At 43.3% G+C, this 19,205-nt stretch overlaps 2 protein-coding genes and 1 pseudogene across 4 annotated transcripts in view; 2 read left to right on the plus strand and 1 right to left on the minus strand.

The window, feature by feature from the left end:
* Positions 1–80: 80 nt before the first annotated feature.
* GLRX2 (glutaredoxin 2) lies at positions 81–3,644 on the minus strand. Of its 3 annotated transcripts, none has more exons than XM_040610143.1 (4): positions 3,551–3,644; positions 2,949–3,018; positions 1,327–1,503; positions 81–789 (listed from the first exon to the last, which is right to left on the minus strand). In XM_040610143.1, exons 1-4 carry the CDS (start codon positions 3,616–3,618, stop codon positions 670–672), a joined length of 435 nt encoding a protein of 144 aa, XP_040466077.1. In that variant the 5' UTR covers positions 3,619–3,644; the 3' UTR covers positions 81–669. The 3 variants fall into 3 exon arrangements, with proteins under 3 accessions (XP_040466077.1, XP_040466079.1, XP_040466078.1); XM_040610145.1 differs by lacking the exon at positions 3,551–3,644 and adding an exon at positions 3,321–3,326; XM_040610144.1 differs by lacking the exon at positions 3,551–3,644 and adding an exon at positions 3,152–3,274.
* Positions 3,645–6,381: 2,737 nt separating this feature from the next.
* Positions 6,382–19,205, plus strand: part of CDC73 (cell division cycle 73) — a 111,501-nt gene continuing 98,677 nt past the window's right edge. The window contains exons 1-7 of the mRNA XM_040610138.1: positions 6,382–6,577; positions 12,053–12,158; positions 13,150–13,219; positions 14,228–14,290; positions 14,377–14,429; positions 16,216–16,304; positions 18,527–18,743. Coding sequence (XP_040466072.1) covers positions 6,447–6,577; positions 12,053–12,158; positions 13,150–13,219; positions 14,228–14,290; positions 14,377–14,429; positions 16,216–16,304; positions 18,527–18,743 — 729 coding nt within the window. The 5' untranslated portion in view covers positions 6,382–6,446. The remainder of the gene's footprint in view (positions 6,578–12,052; positions 12,159–13,149; positions 13,220–14,227; positions 14,291–14,376; positions 14,430–16,215; positions 16,305–18,526; positions 18,744–19,205) is intronic.
* On the plus strand, positions 12,226–12,637 carry LOC121095442 (annotated as a pseudogene).

Here is a 19,205-nt window from a genome sequence, read left to right on the forward strand (position 1 = left end):
CTAGGAGGATATTCCCGAGTGACACTGTATAGACTGGCGCTTGGGAGTGCAGAGTACAGATGAAAGCAACTGACTACCTCTTGAAAGCTGCAAGAATCTTTATTCCATTTTCTGTAGCAAGTGGACATACAGTTTGGTAGCAAGGTGATAAGACACTGAAAGCTAAGGGACGTGGACATGCACACAGCAGTATCACTACAAACTTGTTTTGCTTCATACTTGATCTTCATGATTACAGTTTGACATTCCAAGAAGAGTTAAATTTAAAGGAACCATTAAACTGACTATTTATTGTACAAACAAACTTTCTGGAACAAAACCAGTAATTTGCAGCAAAAAAAAATACAGGATTGTTCTCCTTGTCTATACTTCTTGGAAGCATAGTATCAGGATGTAATAGTGATGTCATTTTATTGCCATCTCACACTGAGAGCCCCGAGAGTTACACAACATTTTTTTCCCCACCGATCTGGGTGTGGCGAAGCTGAGGCAAGGACACCAAGTGATTGGCCGAGTCTGTCAAGCCAGTGTCGGACAGCGATCTCCAATTCCGAAATCTGTAATTTGAAGTTGTTGAGTCCAGCTGATGCAGTGTATGTTTGTCATCTTTAAATTTGTTTGGAAAATTCTGTTTATACAAAGGAAGACTAAGCTAAGCTAGATAGCTGTTCAGGATTTTCTTTTCTCTTGACATTGGTGAACTAATGGAAGCAGTTTGCCTTCCTCATGAAGCCTCTGAGTATCTGTAGCACCTCCAACAAAAGTCCCGTTGACAAACACTCTTGGGACCTACCAAGAAAATGAAAATTGCATTAGTTACTCCTTGGAAAAAGGATAAAAATCTAAGCAAGCCCACAGGGACTTTAGTATACACACACCAGTTATGTTCTTGTGCAGTGATACTAAATATACATACATAATTCATACATTTCCACAATATTTAGAGATGGGAAAATTTGTTTGCATGCCCCTTAAAAGCGGGATAAAGTCACTGTAGCAGAGATTGTAATAAACTAAAATAGAGTCAAGTGAAACTATAAAATTAAGAAATTACAAGATGTGTTAAACACAATGGATTAAATATACCTCTACAAATGAAAACAGACTTTATCTTAGTGGCAGTATGGAAAAGATCACCTCAGAGGGATAGCCAGAGTGTCTCAAGAGAAAGAGATGGCACAGAACCCTTCTGCAGTACCTTGCCTTTAATTTAGGAGCTTGTATCCCAAGTTTACATGCCTCAAAAAAATGAAGAGCTTGATATGGTCATAACCCATGAAGCGTAAGTTCTTAGTTTGCTTGTTACCTGTAAGAAAATATACTTACTGTTCTGCCACCAGTCATCTGTTCAAGAATGTCCTGGAGCTGACTTCCATTTGTATTCATGTCCAGTTCTACAGCTGTATAATTCACATTTATACTCTCAAAAAGGTTTTTTGCCATTTTGCAGTAGGGGCATGTTGATTTAGAGAAAATCACCACACAGTTTGCTGAAATCATGTCCTGTATGTTCAAAAGCATTCCAGTCAGTGTGCTTTGTTTTTAAGTCAGCGTATTTTAACAGTATCGAACAGCCATGAAAACAAATATACAAGTTACACTGCACAGAAGTTAAAATTCTGCTATCATGGTAACAAATACAGGAAAATTACTCTTTGTAAAGGGCGTTCTGAGGTACTTTTTAACAGGGACAACTGAGGAGTTCCCAGCTGTGCTACAGCAATAGCTGGTGACTTTCGAAGGCTCTTCCAAAACACCATACTTAATTCTCATTTTTTTTAAGACCAAATGAAAAGCTTGTAAGTTTTCCCTGTTTCTATTGTACAGCCACAAGAATCTTAAGGCAAGGAATGAACTATTTTTTAAAAACAAGGAGCAGACAGCAATGAATTCTATCAAGGTATCTGTCAAGAAGATACCATCACCTGAATGGTGGGTGCAAAACATACCTCAGGTTTGTTCTGAAGACCTCTATCGTGGCCTAGCAGCTCCTTTAGGAATGCATCCCATACTTTCACATCAGAATAGAAACTGCTTTGTACGCAACCACCAAGAAAGTCAGGCTCTCGGCCTCAAAAAGTGCAGCTGCACTTGACCAGATCCCAAAGAGCATCCGCACACAAGTGCAGTAGGCAGAACTACATGGAAGACGGTGACTTCTCCCATTCTGCTTAAGCTTTTAAAAGGTTTCAGCAAAAGGTATACTCTACTCTTTGAATAGAACACCTGGAATCGGTTAAAACTTAATATCTAACTTTCAGGAATGTTATGGTCTTGTGGGAGCAGAGAAACAGAGGCAAGCTGGCACCGACAATCTCTACCAGAAGCACTGCTGGCACCCACGAAGCCGTGTGACCTGCGCTTTACTCCAAAAGTGAGTGGAATGACGGTGGAGCACATGGTATGACAGCCACGCAACGGTGCCAACCCCGAGCCCTCTTTTGCTCTGCAGCCACAGACCTACGGCCTGCCAGACAAGCGGCATTCTCCTTGAAGTATTTAGTACGGCTTTCTGGGTCCGTAAGGCAAATGGGACGTGCCGGTGGCAAGCAGAGTGACAAAAAGGGGTTCTGAACACGAAAAAGAAATGCTCCTATTACTTTACTGTAAATTCAAGGCAATTTCAGGCTGTTTGGTAAATTTGTTTTAAATACCAACTTACTTTTCAAATATTTACTTTACTTGATATACGTCATTTTACAAGGTTTAATTCCCAATATTGACAGCAGTACTAAATTTTGAATACAGGTCTGAAAAAACCTAACATGGCACAACCTGGGAAGATCAACTTCCAGGGCTGGGGGTAAACAATGCTGCCACTATCACATGGTAAAGGTAAGAACCAGGTCCAACGTGCAGAACTCTTTGCAGAATTTCTTTGTATATACAGCTTTTAAGTAACTGTGGCTTTTAAACATGTTGAAAACAAATATTGTGTAAACAGTTACCTGTATGTGATTGACAGCAGCATCATGAGACAATCCTACAGAAGCAGGCAGACTGTTCCCCATTCTAAAACTAAAAAGAAATCAATGTCAGATATTTGAGCTTTCAAACAAATGACACGGTTTACAGTTCACAAAATAAAGGTTGGCTTTATCCTGTGTCAGTTAAACATTTAATGTCATTTCTCCATTACACGTAAACTCACTTCAGCCCCAATACCCCCAGCCGCAGCGGTTCTGACATGCCTGCAGGATGACGAGCATAGAGAGAGACGCTGCAGGCCGCAGTAACCAAAACGGCCGCCTTCACAAGCAAAATACACCTTTTTTTTTTTTTTTTTTTTTTTTCTTCTAATCAAGCGTTAAATCCCACACCGGTCCGGGCCCAGCGTCCCAGCGCGGCCCTAACAGAAGCTCTACCAGAAGGGGCCACGCTGGCTTCCAGCGCAGCAGCGGGGTCCGCCGCCGTGCTACTCCGCGGCCTGCACGGCCCGCCGGGCTCCCCACCCCACCCCGGGCGGCCCCTGTCGCGCCGCGCCGCTCCCCGGCCCCGCGCCCCCAGGGCACGAAGGCGAAAGCAGCCCGGTCCCCGCCGCCGCACCCACCGGCCGGGCCCCCCGCGCCGCCCCAGCGCCAGCGCCGCCGCCCGCCGCAGCGCCCCCTGCAGGGCCATGGCGCCGGCAGGAAGGGGCGGGGCGCCGCCGCAGTCCTCACGGCGGTCCGGCACGGCCGCAGGCCCCGGCCCCGCCCCCGCGGGCTGCCCGCCGCGCGCCCGGTGGCCGGAGCGGGGAGCGGGGAGCGGCCCGGCCCGGCCCGGCGGGGCGGCAGCGGCGCCCGGCAGCACTGCTGCGGGGGGGACCCCGGTGCTAAAGGTGTCGGCGGGGCCTGCGCCCCGCCAGGTGTGAGGCTCGGCGCGCTGCTGCCGCGGCCTGTCTGGCTGTGCCTGCTCCCGGCGGGCGGGACCGCTCGGGCGCGGCGGGTGCCGGCAGCGGGCACTCACGCTCGCTGGGTGTTTCGCCGACCCCGGAACACGTGGGACGGTTCTAGTGACTCCCGGAAAATCCATTCCCTCGTCCTAAAGGATTAACGTGCCGGGAGGTTTTACTTCGTGCGAGCGTGCTGGGGTTTTCTCGCCTCGGCCCGCCCGGGAAGCGCGTTCCGCGCCCCCCCCCCGCCCGAGCTCGCTGCGGGGGCTGGCACACCCGTACCCCTGCCACACACCTGGTGTCACCGAGCCGTGTCCCTGGTCCAGCGTAGCTGCTCGATAACCTCTCAGTCTCCCGGCGGGGACCTAGATGGCAGTTTCAGCACTGCAGAACCCTCTCTGCCCCTCTTTGCTGGGCAGGGGTGCAGAGCGGTGCCCTGGATCACTGCTCTGTAGCCAGTTCCACGGTTTAGAAAACAGTGCGGGGAAATCAGCTAACGCGTGCTGACTTGGTCTTGTCCATGTGCGTATAAAAATGAACACAGCGTATTCAGACACAGAATGTCTCACTCCTCCTGCATTATAAGACTTAACAATCTTTCCTGATGTTATTAATCGTAATGGAGTTACCTATGATGTAAAATTGCCAAACCTTGTTTTACAATTTGTTTTTCATGTCAGACAAATCATCGGTATAACCTGTCAGGCTACAGCTCTGTGTAAACCTGTCATAAAATGCAATCGAAAGATTGCACCTATGCGATATACTTCCATCTTACTGAATGGTAACATGCTTTCTCATTTCAGGTAATGATTTTCCAGCCTAATCGGTGACAAAACTGACAAACAAAACTGAAAACAGTACCTAATGCCATGTGAAAATTGTTGCTCTGACATCTCTTATCAAGTCCTGATCTGGTGATAAAAATAATGGTTAATAATCTCACTGTGTTCCCCAAAGCCAATCTGTGGGAAATATTTTGTAAACTCGCAATAGGAACTTATAATGAGGGCATCCTTAAATGAAAAAAGCAAGCCCAAACTGCAACATTTTCTTGAAACATGAAAATAAACCCTGTTGCATCTGACGACGTGCTGCTTCATTTGCTGCTTACTGAGCACACACCACAGCATAGCTTAAAATGAATTTTTTCTGTGTCTTGTAACATAACGTTACTTTGTAACTTGCTGAAGAAAGTATCATTTGTATTCTTGCAGATGTATGGGATGTGTTGCCTAAGGGGCAACGTTGGTTTAGGTGATGCAGCGGGGCTTTTTGGATGAGATGTAAAACCAGCTCTTGGCCCATTGGAAGCGTTTCAAGTTCTGCTTCAATTTTTTATCAGCTGTAGGTCCAGCAGTTGTTCCAGCTCCAGCCTGGCAAATAGTATTCTGTTAATTCATTATGGTTTCGTCTCCTAACGAATAATAGCAATTGAAAAATAAATACTGTGAGTGATTGGTATAATATGTCATGTGTTGTAGTATGTTTGTGTATTTAGACTATTTTGACACTATATGTGAAATGTTATAAATATACCTGCGATACTCAGTGTGCTGCGTAGCTCTGATATGAGTGGTGGTACCACCAACATCTCACAACAGGAGATTGTATAAACTGTTGGCTTTTGATCTGTGTTGTTGGTCTTAGTATGTGCTACATATGGGAAGAAAAATGGTGCGATTTTACCTGTTGCAGATTTAAAATGGGATGGCATTTTCTGCCAGCCTTGAAAAGCGTTAAGACAACTTTGAGCACCAAAGATTAGAACGAGCCATCGCGAGGGCTTTCTGCCAGGCCTGAAATCGCAGGAACTGGTGTTCCACGGGGGATGCCAGCAGGGCTCAGCGGGCAAGCGCTTCGCCTGCACTGTTTGTGTGGTGGAGCAGCAGGGCTTGACCCGGGACAGCGGGAGAGCGCGGTGAGGCCGGGCAGTGCGGCCTGCGCCCGGGCAGTGCGGCCTGTGCCCCGGCCCTGCTGCTGCTGCTGCTCCAGCTGCGGAACCAAGAAACCCTTCCCAGTTACTTGTGCTGCCGCCGATTTTGACGGCTGATTCTTCTCAGAATCAAACCGCATCTTTGTGATTGATGAAGCAGAGATTTTTGTGTTTGGTTTTTCAGCCTTTTTTTTTTTTTTTTTTTCTCCTTTTCCCCATTCACAGCCAGGCCCCAGCAGATTTTCTTCCCCCTGCACAGCGTGCGGGGCTCTTTGGGGAGCCCTTGCCCCGTGCTGCTACGGGCGGGAGGGGGCTCCGGCGGCCCCGGTGAAAAGCCCCTCAGCCGGGACGCGGCACCTCCTGCGCCGGCCACAGCCGGGCCCGGCCGGTGGGCAGCGGGACGGGGCCCGTCGCCAGGCCGAGCCGCCCCGGGAGCGCGCGCCGCGGGAGCTGGCGGCCGGAGGGCGGGGCCGCGCGGCTCCATGGCGACGGGTTCGGCGTCGCCCCCTGTAGGCGGTGGCGCGGGTGGCGGTGCTCAGGCGTTCGCGACGGGCAGCCCGGGGCCTGGCGGCGGGGTCCTGGCGCGGCTGGCGGAGGGGCCGGAGCGGAGCGGCGGCGGCCGGCGGCTCCGGAGCGAAGATGGCGGACGTGCTGAGCGTGCTGCGGCAGTACAACACGCAGAAGAAGGAGATCGTGGTGAAGGGCGACGAGGTGATTTTCGGCGAGTTCTCCTGGCCCAAGAACGTCAAGACCAACTATGTCATCTGGGGGTGAGCGGCGGGGCCGGGGCGGGCGGCCGCCGGCCGGGGGAGGGGACGGCCGGGGGGGCGCGGGGAGAAGTTGCCCCGAAGTTGCGGGGGAGCGCCCGGGGGGCCCCGGCGGCCCGCTGCGGGGAGCGAGGCCCGGCCTGGCCGCCGCCTCCCGCGGGGCCTCTCGGCGGCGCCAGCCGCCGCCTCTCCGCCCCGGCGCGGGGGTCCCGGCGGAGCGGCTGTCCGGGCGGGCTCGCCTCGGGCCGGGCCTGCCTCCTCTGCGCTCCCGGCCGGGCACGAAGGGCTGGCGGCTCCTCCGGGAGGGCCCCCGGAGCCCGGCCGGCGGCCCTGCCCTGGGCCGGCGGGACCACGGGGCCGGGACGAGGCCTGTCGTTGCGGCCCGAGGGGAGGCGGCGGGGCGGCTGTGCGGGCTGCGGCGGGGAGATGGCGGCAGGCGGCGCCTCCAAGTTTTTCGGGGGGTTGGGCGAAAACGGGCGGCACGTACTTAGTGCCTGCCTTCAGCCGGGCTGCTGCTCTGCCCCGGGAGCTTTGTCCGGCTGCGGGGAAGCCAGCGAGGCCCGCAGCGGCGTCCCGCTGTGGCGATCTGGGGCCGTGCGGACCTGTGCCGGGCCCCTCAGCCCGCTCCCGGCCCGAGCGCTGGCAGCCGCCGAGTTGTCCTTATTGCTGTAAACAAGAAGGGATAGCGTTCCTGTTGCGTGAAAGATTTTTTAGAAAAGGTGCAGTGCTTATTTTCAGAAAACCTTCAGAAAATGAGGTTTTGTACCTGTTGATTTTTCTGGTACAGTGTGTATTGCTTGTGACACAAGGGAGTTCTTTCATCTGAATTTAGGAGCTGCTTGCTTTTAATGTCCTGACTAGAAGGATTTCAATGAATCTCTTTTAAATTCAAGAGAAGAAAATTGCTTATTGTTAAGTATCAGATAGAGAACGTTTCAGGAACTGATCAAAGCCAGTACGTTATCCTGTGAAGCTGGATGGAAAAACAGGAGAACCAGCAGGTTTGTCAGAAACCCCCTTGTAGTTCAGTCTATGACCAGGGATGGCTTTTTTTTTAAAAAGCTTTTATAGTTATGATATGAATATTAGTATTGATCCAATGTCCTTATTTCTAGTTTGAGAGAGAAAGGAAAGAAACCTGTGTTTGCGGACTTGTAGACAGATTTTTTTTTTTTTAACTGGCTTTACTTTGCACTCTTTTTAAAACTAGAAATATGCTATTTCATTACCTATTCTAAGCTTTCAGAAACCAATTTGGGATGTATTTGCTCTGCCTGGCAGAAGTGGGGGATACTGGTGGCTAGACTGAAGCGGAAGGAAAATACTTGGATAGACAGTTAAGTTCTGAAGTTCTTGAAAATTCTTAGTTCTATTTTTGCTGAGCAACTGCATAGAGAATTGCAGTGGTTTCCTTGCTACAAGTTTCTTTTCCCGAGCAGTAACAAGTAACCGTTAAGTAGACACAGTTTTCATTGCTCTTCTGTAGGGAACTGAGAAACTGATGCGCCACCCTAACTCTGCTACTGCCTCAGAGACCTTGAATTAGGCCTAGAAATTGTGAACAAAGTACAAAAAGACAGCAGCTGGAGATGAAAACTTCATTATGTACATTCAGGCAGCTTTATCTTCATTGTCAAGAAGGAGCTGTGTGAACAGAAGACGCTAGACAGAGCAGCAGCAGTAACCTTGTAATGGCTGATTGTGTCCTCAATCCTTGTGATAAACGTGTTGTAGGATTTGGAGGGTGTGGATTGGTTGGTTTGAAGTTAGTAAATCTTGGTTTAGACCAGTGGCTTCTGAACTTTTTGCAGCGTCAGACTGCTGTCAGTTCACAAGATTTCTTGTGAACCCTGGTGGAGTTATAGATGTCTAGTCTTTACATTGAAGACACTGTAAAAATGAGACCAGTTCTGCAAGCCAAGGCCAGTAGCTTTGGCACCACAGTTTAGGATCTGTTAATTTAAGTAATTGCCAGACTTATGTAGGGACTTTGAGAAACAATTTTAAAAACTTAAGATTCGAAAACTTTTTTTATTCAGGTCACTTTGCAGGATCCAAACTGTGCTTGCACTGAGCAGTTGTTAGTGGCTTAGTTTTTTGTGAAGCAAATCTTGTCTTTCATTTTAGATGTCCACAGCACGGTTGCTGTGACTGCATCTCTGCTGCCAGTCTGGAGAGAGTAATGCAAGTCCGAGCAGCCGTGGTGGTGGCATTCCGTCCCTGCTAGAATTAGAAGTAGTCCCACTAGACATTTAACACTGTGGCTCCTTGAGCAGCCAGGCTGGCAGAAGTTGGCAGCGCTGCCCTGCACTGCCTTCTCTCTGTGCTAGCACAAGTGTCAGCCAAACAATGAATCGGTCTGAGGAACTAAGCCAAGTTAAAAGTAACCCGGGGTGGGGAAAGCAGAAATTAATTTTGATCCAGGTTAGTTTCCAGGTAATAATTATATGAATACCCCTGCTGGCACATGAGGAAGGCTAGATCGTCTAAGATTGTTTTGTGTGCTTTGAGCTAAGGGCTGATCTGTGGCCCCTTAAGAGTGATTGTAGAATCTATTTCTAAACCAAAGGAAGGAACCAATCTAACAGAGAAACTAACTTGCTTTGTTTACCCAGCAGAGGGTTTGTATGCACAGCTGAGAAGTTTTTAAACAGTGAGCAGCTGGTCATGGGTATTGTAATTTGTGTGATACTCTGCATGCCTAGTCTTGTATTTATAAAGATTACTGCTTTCTTTTGTGGATGAGACACAGGCCTTTAGTACCTCCGTAAAATTTCATGCTTTGAAACACGAAAGAGAAAATAAAGCAGTTAAAAATGAATAAACTCCTGGCACCCACAGTTTGAGGGTGAATGGATGAGCAGGAAATAAATTTCTGGTGTTAAAAGCAAGCAGGTGGAACTTTCTTTCTTGCATTATGTAAATTTTTTTAAGCTGTAGGTTTGTGGGTTTTTTCATAAGAGATATAGTTTTTAATAAACATTACAGAAAAAATACAAGTACTGGACTTTTTAAGGTTGAATCTTAAGATTTTGATTTTTTTCTTTCAGTAATCAGTGTCATTGCTAAACATGGGAAATAAGAAACAATTGTAAATTGAATGAAGTGAGTTACCTTCAGATCAGCTTGCTTTTGGTTCTCTGAGAAGGTTCTTTCTGTCTGGAAAACCTGGAAGGAATACAAACTGGTGCTGAAATGTCAGTTTAGACTTAGATTTTCTCCTTGCGTACAGCTGGTTGTCTGTCTGATACTGTCCCTTTAAAGTGCAATATCTCGCCCCCCTAATAAAACATCTTCTTAGACCCATAATGAGCATGGGGATTTTTTGTGTGTGTGGTTTTAAGTGATGAAGTACCAGCTGTGCCCTGCCGAGCTTTGGCAATGCCTGTGGCTGTATAATACTGTATTTTCAAATTAATAAATAACCCTTCAGTACTTGTTTTCCAAATGATGCAATTTATTGCTAAATATTGCTAAAAACCTGAGTAGATGACGACCTGGACTTTTTATGCAATGTTCAATGGGTATGGCGCACTTCAAAGAAATAATGAGTTATTCTGAAGTGAGGTAATCTAAAATGTTTGTTTTAAAATGAAGTGGCAACTGTATCATGTGACATAGACTTCAGAGCCAAGTCTATACCGAGGAAGCTTTTGTTTCTACCAGTGCTCTGAACATGTTTAGATACCAGCAGCGAAACAGGGAAGTGCGCAAACACTTCTTTGCTGAGGAATCCAGGTCTGTTGGCCCTAATGGTGAAACCAACTGTTGGCTTTTTAGCAGTTGACAGATACTATGTGTCTTACCTTTCCTCTTCAGCAACAAAATGTCATGTGCACCTGCAGATCATGCAGGCTAAGTTTTCGGAAGGAAGGAACGGGGATAGAAAGATTCTTTTTCCTCTTCTTCTCACTGTATTTTCAATCACTTTTTTCTGCATGTTATTCGTGTATTGGTTTTCTTAGGCATCATTGTGAAAGTAATGTTTTCAGCCTTACTGCTAGTGATGAGTTCTGAACAGATTACTGGACACTTTAAATCTAGATAAATTTAGGAAAGTAATTGCACAAAAAGCGGTACTGGCATTATATCTGCAGTATGGAGAAAACAGACGTACTGCTGTTGTGTTTAGTTGCTGTTTGTGTAGCTCTTTTAGGGTCAAAGTGTTTTTTTTTTGTTATTTCCTCTCCCTTCCCCCAGTGTGGCTGGCACTTTCGTGATGTGTGTTTCGATACTGATGGTAACCCATTAGTAAAGCTGCTGCACTTGGAAGGAAAACTCCTTCTTATGGTTTTAATGGAAGTCTTTCTTCCTTCTCTGGTTTCATTAGAATTCTGTGCCAGTCTTAAGTTTTACAGTTTTGGCCTGGTTGTTTGGTGGATCATCTTCCTCAGGCTTTGAGGTGAGCTGGCTGATTGGGGATGGGAGCTGGGCAGTGTGGAGGAGCCCTGTCCTGCTTGGAGCTGGGTCTGGCAGGTCCCAAGCCTGCGCCGTGGAATCCCTGGTCTCCTTGATTTCCTGAGGGCTGTGAAACTGATGGAAAGGTCAGTTTCTCAGAGAGGATGAAGTATTTGGGGAGCAGGCTTTGTTTTGAAACTGGAACAGGCATTGCTTCCTCTACAGAATTGTGTGGTGACAGCATGAAGGTGTGGACCTGCGTGAGGGGGGAATCAAGTTCAAAGCACGTGGAACCAAGCTAAAACTCTGGGTTTTGTTGGGCCTTGTTTTTTGTTAGTGGTTCTCTTTTTTTAATTCTTACACAGAGCACGTTCCTTTTTAGACTTAAAAGGCATCTTCTTCAAACAGGTTGTTTTGAAGTTGAGGTGTAACTTGATGCTGTCGTGTTGCTCTGAAGTGATCTGACTTCAGTATTCCCATTGTGATTTTGTAGTCCACTTTGGTTTTGCTAGTTCTGTGTGCAATTACTTTCTGCTCACTCCTTATCTTGACCTTTTGGTACCATTTTGAACTTTTTACTCTCTAGACTTCATGGAATTTATGTATTCCAAATTCTTTACTGTGCTTTCTCTAGTGGTGAAAATTCTGACCCATTATACCTTTAGAGTACATCATAATACCTTTTTTTTTTTTCAGTTGCATTTCTGTTACGTTCCTCTAGCTGTCCCAGATAAGGTGGACTTTTCCTTGGCTAATCAGAATAAATGTTTGAGATATGGGAGAATGTGTTCTTAAAGTTTCCCGAGTCTTGCTGCTTGTATATTTTACAACCCTTCCAGCTCTTATTTTGGACAGTTTTTATAATTTGTTCAGTAAAGAGGCTGGAAGAATAAATATCCCTCTCTCATATTTGTTAACACAACTGATAGTTCACTAGTTTGGCAATAGCCTGATAATAATATTACTGCTTGCTTTTTGAACTCTCATCTGGAGAGAAAAGAGAACTTTGCTACAAAAGTGTGTGCATGAGACAGAGACGGAGATGTTAAATGTTAAAATCTTTCTTTCATGATTTTACAGGACAGGGAAAGAGGGCCAGCCCAGGGAATACTACACTTTGGATTCTATCTTGTTCCTGCTCAATAATGTGCACCTTTCGCATCCTGTCTATGTCCGCCGTGCTGCAGTAAGTAGACCATATTTTATTTTGTTTTGTTTGTGTTAAGTAATAAGTACTTAGTTATTTTCAGGGAATGACAGTAACATTTCAGTGTATGAATTTGGCTGGGGAAAGGAGAAAAGATACACAACAAAGTGCGTGTGTGTTTGAAAAGGAACATGCCTACATAGACATCAAATGACACTCCCTATCAAGGTGGAATATTTTTCTTGACAATTCACTTCCTAACAGATTATCCCTTCAAACCACCAGGTTGCATTTAGAGGAAGAGTCTGTCACCCAAATATTAACAGTAATGGCAGCGTTTCTTTTGACACTACAGTCACAGTTGTCTCCAGCACTATTTCAAAAGTATTTTTGTCCATCTGTTCTCTGTGTGATCCCAATCTTGATGATCCTTTAGTGGCTGAGATTGCAAGCAGCTACAAAACAGAGAAAAATACAGCAGGGTAGCTTTGCAGCAGAATCAGAAGTATGTAATCTAATTAAAGAATGTATTGAATAAGCTCTACAAATAAAAATAGGGAAACTCTGAAAGAGTGTGTTTTTTGATTTCCATTTGACTGCTTTTTATGAGCCTGTGCTTCATCTTCCTCCATGCCACACGGTTACCTGATATAGCAGTGCTGCGTGTTATACATAATTGGAACAACAAAATTGAAATACTAGATTTCTGTGTACCAGCACTGACTCCTGGCAGAGAAGCACATATGTTAAAAGGCGGTTCTTAATCTTATTTGCAAGTTTTGATGTGATGGAGGAAAATGACTGTCCTCTCTTTCAGTTTTATTGCAGAAAACATGTTTTGTTTTGTGTAGCTGAACAATGTCTAGGAAGTAATTGCATTTTTAAGCTTGATGGTTATGCTTTCTTGGGAGGCAGGACATGTGTTGCTGTATTTGTGTGAATTGAGTAGTTTTCAATAAAAGTGGAAAATGTTGAGCAAGAGACTTTCTGAGGGAATAATGGTTTAATGTCAAGTTTGCTGTTTTTTCAGACTGAAAACATTCCTGTGGTAAGAAGACCTGATAGGAAAGACTTGCTTGCATACTTAAATGGAGAAACATGTGAGTGATGCTTTTTTTAAATTTAGACACTTAGTGCACTCTGTTGCTTCATATTTATGGCACAAATGAGGGGAAGGAGGGGAAGGATGGTTAATGGTGGTCAATTTGCAGCTTAACTGAATGTGTTCAGACTTCTCAAATGAAGTTAGTATTTGTTTTATTTTGTTGTTGTTGTTGTTGTGAACTTCATTTTTAGCAGCTGCATTCCTACATGCATGTTTAGAAGTGAGCTACTTTTTTTATTATTGTTTATTGTGTGTAACATCTTTTGGTCAATAGTTATGTGTTAGAATGCTTAAACTTGTATTTTTTTCTTCTCTAGACTGTGGGAAACTTTTGGTAGTGCATTGATCTTGATGTAATAAGTGTGTGGGTTAAAATCTTCAGTAAAATATTTCAAACCACTGCTTTGTCAGCCTGGCAGATTTGCCTAGTATTCCATCATTTTAAAATTTTGTTAACAATAGTCAGAGAAAAGAGGTTTCTCTGAAAGAGAATTATGGCTTACTTTTGTAAGTTACTCTGTTTTGTAGGTGGTCTTAGAATTTTAAGAATACTGGAACATGAGATTATTTCTGTAATATGAGCAGTAAACCATTTTTTAGGTATGTATTTTAAACAACCAGGAGGTTGTCTTTATTCCAAAACCTAGACAAATTAATAGATCTTGATTCCAGGTTATAAAGAAATCATCTTTGACTCTGTTTTCTTTTATGTGTTGTATACATAGAATCACTGACTAATTTATATTGGAAGGGACTTCAGGAGGTTATCTGGTTCAGTCTTCTTTTCAAAGAAGGGCCAAATGACCCTGACTGCAACGTGATCTAACTTCATATTCAATCAGGCTCTGAATATCTGCAGTTACAGTGTTTGACACTGTCTTTGCTACCTAATATCTAGTTAGAATTTCCATTCTTGCAATTTGTCTGTTGTCCTCCTTCCTTTCATATTTAAATACTTTTTCAAATCTTTCGTGCTTAAGTGAAATGTTGTGTTTGATTACAGCAACCTCCTCAAGCATAGACAGAAGTGCTCCACTTGAAATTGGTCTTCAACGGTCCACTCAAGGTACGGTTTAACTAAAAAATAACTGAGGTTTATTTTATGAAACTCTACTACAATCTTGCATTTTTAATGTCCTTTTTTTCTTGTAGTTAAAAGAGCAGCAGATGAAATATTAGCAGAAGCAAAGAAACCAAGAATAGAGGTAATGACTGTCATCAATACAAAATGGGGGTGGTGGTAAATTATAGTATATATCTGTTATTGTAGCAGTTCAGTTCGGTACCTGTCCTCTGGGTCCACACAGCACTTGTGTTAGTGTGAACACAAACTGGAAGGAGTTAAATTTGAAGCCTGTGATTTAGACTTGGAATTGTAGTTGCTAGATACGTGTTGTAGTATGAAAGGGGAAAGCTTGACCACGTATCTGTAAGTACCTGTTGTATTATAATTGTCTGCTAAGAGCTAGGGCATTGGAATAAAAGTGCTGTTTAATGACTTGTTACAGTTATTTGCCATCCATCAATTGGCATTAAACTTAAATGCCAGTCTTATCCCCATCGATGGATACTTTTTTGTTTTACCTACTGTTTTAGTCCCTTTATAGCAGTATATGAAACTCCCAGTGATTACTATCATCTGAAGCTCTGTCTTAATCAATTAATGTAAGTGTATTTTCACAAGTGTCTCTTGAACAGAAGCAATGTGTCTAGTTATTGCACACATTGTATTACTTAACTCTAGTTTTAAAAACTGACTTACTGTTTTTCCTGATATATTTTTTTAAACTATGTTCATCCAGTTGTCTCCTCTGTGAGGTATTATAAATCTGGCTGTATAGATAGCCTTAGAGTACTAAGGCTTTAGATTTCTTCTTAGAAGGGTTATCAAAATACATAAATTCCTTTATTAAAAAGTTGGATTTCAACATGTTTGTGCTTAGTTATAACTGCATAAGAACAAAAAAACCTTTATGTGTTCTTAATGGCACACGAGCAGATGACTGCTGCGAGATGACCTTTTGGTGATCTATAGATTTTTGTTCTACGTTATCCTGTGTGGTTGTGATGCCAGTATGTTTGAAACTGTAGATCTTCACTATCGTAATCTGGAGAATCAAGAATTTTGCATATGAGCCTAATGAGCTTATGGCTGTCTTCTTTTTTGTTTCTTTGCTGCTCCGGTAGCTCAGAGTCTGTAAAATGTCTTAAGTTATGTGGAGATCATCTCCGTGTAGGGCTTCCAGGTCTCTCTTGATACATGGGCATGGTTTTGCTGTGCTTCAGCCTTTCCAAACAGACTTCTAGTGATAGGATAGGCTTGAAGCTGATTTAAGTTTTGTGGGGGAATAAGACTGATCAAACACAAGTGGTAGCAGCAGTACTAGAAGCTGAGAAGATGGCATAAAATTACATCTCTCTGCTGCTTTCTCAAATTACATGTCTGTCTCAAACATGGTATGAGTTACTAGATGCTTCCTTACTCAGGACTTTTTTTTTAATATATTCACTAGGAATGCCATTTATAAAAGTTTTGTGTCAAGATAAAAGTTCTGAGCTTTTTTTCTTCTTTAAAAATGTCACTGATTAAATAAATATCTGGCAAATCTGAGTGTCCAACAAATTTACCTGTGAATATGTATGTGTGTATATGTATTGACATACCTGAATGTGTGCATTCTTTGCCAGCTGTAAGTTTTCTGATTTCTCTGTTGTTCTCAGTTGTTCTCTGAGCAAGGCTTTTTATGAGGGAATGCTAGTTTCCTTGTAATTTTTCTAATTATACTTCGTGGCTCTTGAGAGGAAATTTCCAATAGTTGTACAATTAATGCTAGTGCATAGATCAAAACTAATTGGAAATGTAGATTGTCCTTCCAAATGTATTAAAAAAGAAAAAGAATCTGCATGGCTTTAATTCTAGTTGTATTTATTTTTATAAAGAGAATGCACAAAATACTAAATGTTACAGTTAAACATTACTGTTACTGCTAGGATGAAGAGTGCGTGCGTCTTGACAAGGAGCGGTTGGCAGCTCGGTTGGAAGGACATAAAGAAGGTATCGTGCAAACAGAGCAGATCAGGTAGGAATAATTATTCTTATGGATAATGCTGAATTAAAGGAATGATAACTATTCTTTTGCTATTCAAGGCAGCCAGTTTTACTTCTGTCCAACAGCTCTCAGTGGAAGTCTCTCTCCCTTAGGTGCTATCAGTAGTAATGTCTGAGGAGGCAGAACGTCATGCCTAATCAGACTCCTGTTCTTGAGTGGAAAGTCAGCTGTCACTGCGTGAGATTTGGTTTGTTTTCGGAAGTGAGCAGACAGTTGTCTCTTCCTCCTACCAAGTCTGCCATTATGTTTATTTAAAGCAGTCGGATACAATGAGCAGAACTGCAAGGGGGAGCTGATTATCTCTATTCCAGAAAAAAATATCTTGTATTGAGGAACATCTTGTATGCAAAAGGAAGAGAACATTGTAGGAGTAGATCAAAGGGTAACACAGCCTCTGACTCCACAGAGGTGAGCTGCCTGCCTCCGAAGAGGCAGTAAGCACCAGAGAATAATGCACTGTCATTGCTGTAAGTAGTAATCTGTGTTCAGGTGCTTAAAAACTCGCCCATCACCTTTCCTCTTCCGTTGTATCCATCCAGAACTTTGCATGGGATGACAGCTGATTTTGAGTCTTGCAACATATCTTCCCAATGCCAAGCAGAGAGGAAATGAAATTCTTCCAACATCTTGTTGATGCTAAGGATCTCGGGCTTAGTACAATATCAGACTCTAATAGCTCATTTTCAAACACCGGAGTTCAGAAGTCTGAAAGTAAAGGTAGCTTCTTAATTTCTTTAGAGTGTCAGCTCCCATAATGTGAAATGGGAGTCATGCTTCCTGCAGTTAAGGTGTAGGAGTATGAATTGTCTGCACTGGATTTTGCAGTTAAGTAGTTTCACTTGATTGACTGCGTTCTTGAGACATTTATCTCTTGAGTGTAAACAATACTATGAATGCTTGTCTGTCCTTTACTGGCATTAAATGTAACAGCCTGTCAACGATTAATATAGCAGAGTTTAGGCATTTGTAGAATCCATAATTACCCTAACCACATGAAAAATAAGTATTTTGAATGACTTCTTTCTCTCTGCCTCTTGTGTAGGTGTACTTAAAAGGAAACTATAGGAAAAAAAAAGATTGTCAGACCTGACTTAAAATGAGACAGTCTAAGGATCAAAAAAATCAGAGTATGCACATTGTTTTGTATAAACTAATAATCTGGATACTAGCTTGAGTGTATCACAGTTTCATTTTGGAGTTGTGAGACGATGCAGTGGGGATTACTGAGTGTTATTAGGAATGACTTTGTGTTGTGTGTTTATGGATTTATTTTTTTTAATGTTGAATGTGAAAGACTGATTTTTTTAAAAAAAGTGCAAATAACATTTACAGGCAGTGAGTTGGAACTCGAACAAAGTAACCACAGTGACAAGCACCAACAGCAACACAAAAGAAGCTCCCTTTCCAGTAGCTTAGTTGTTAAAGGAGAATACTTTACAACTGGTACTCATTGTATTAATTTTTCAGTGTAATCTTAAACAAAAAAATCACGTAAAGTTGAATTGGGTATGTACAGTTAGGACTGTGCAATTCAGTCCTTTTTTATTTTTTTTTCTTCAGCTCACCTGCAAAACAATAGGGCTCACTGTTTGGCAACCAAATTCTGTGTTTGCAATTAAAAGCAAACAGATAAAGATGTTGCACTCTTGGACTGAACTGAGCTATCTCAAACACAGATTAATGTGGACAAAGTTACTACCATCTGTTGTTTGTTTGGCCTACATGCTCTGCAAAGGTAATGCATCTTCCAACTGGCCAGGTCCTCATAACAGCACCTCAGCTGAAATTTAGATTAATGCTTTGAAAGCCTCAGAGCAGCCAGGGATCAATTGACTGGGCACAAAGTTGTAATCCACGAGAAATAACAGGGAGCTGCAATTTGGATGATGTTGTAAATGGAAGTGTTAGTCCTGATGTTTCACATCTGCAATCTTTACTTCTGCTTGTTATAGCTGGGATTTTTTGATGTTTTTTGTGCTCATACTGGGATGGAGTCTTTTGTCAGAAGTTTGATTCTCATGCCCAAAAGAGCAATGCCAAGCTCATGTAATCTTCAAGTATATGTAAGGTGACTATTTTATGATTTGTAGCATAGCCATAAACACTAATCAGGATGAAGTTACTCATTCACAAATTCTTTCAGAATTGTTTGTGCAATTACTTGGTCTCTTTTGTTACTTTTGCTTATTTAGGTCCTTGTCTGAAGCCATGTCAGTGGAAAAAATTGCTGCTATCAAAGCAAAAATCATGGCAAAGAAAAGATCCACTATCAAAACTGATCTGGATGATGACATAACTGCTCTTAAACAGAGAAGTTTTGTTGATGCTGAAGTGGATGTAACCAGAGATATTGTCAGCAGGGAGAGAGTATGGAGGACAAGAACTACAATCTTACAAAGCACAGGCAAGGTAATGTTCTGGATACCAAGCTGGTTTCATGGTCTAAATGAGAAACTGCATTTTCTATTTCCTGTCTCTCTGACTTGTTAACTGTAGATGACTTGGGGGATTGTGCTCAGGGTTGTAGGTAAAGGTAGGCTTGGAGGCTGTTGGTACAGTGACAGAAGAGTTTGTTCTTACTTGGTTACAGTAAGCCTAAAATGTATCTCAAAATACTTGCTTCAGCCATTTAAAAGATACCAAGTAATCACTTAATTCCTCTTAAACAAAGCTGGCTTGAGCCCTACAGTTAGGAGGGCTGTACGAAAGTACCTGCTGATTTGAAACGTACAAAAATGGGGAGTAACTGATAGAACGAGCAGCAGGTTTACTTTTAAAGTCCAAATGCTGCTGAGTTGTGGAAAACAGCAAAGTAGTACAGTGAGAAAATGCTAAAATGAAAAAAAAAACCAAAAATTGTTACCAAGAAGA

Source organism: Falco naumanni, chromosome 11 (assembly GCF_017639655.2).
Source record: "Falco naumanni isolate bFalNau1 chromosome 11, bFalNau1.pat, whole genome shotgun sequence".
Lineage (NCBI taxonomy): Eukaryota > Metazoa > Chordata > Aves > Falconiformes > Falconidae > Falco > Falco naumanni.

Coding starts and splice junctions, on each gene's coding strand:
- GLRX2 (XM_040610143.1), bottom strand. CDS start 3,618: ATGGCCCTGCAGGGGGCGCTGCGGCGGGCGGCGGCGCTGGCGCTGGGG. Junction 1,504..2,948: donor CTGCTGTCAATCACATACAG/GTAACTGTTTAC, acceptor TTGAACATACAG/GACATGATTTCAGCAAACTG. Junction 790..1,326: donor AGATGACTGGTGGCAGAACA/GTAAGTATATTT, acceptor TTTTCTTGGTAG/GTCCCAAGAGTGTTTGTCAA.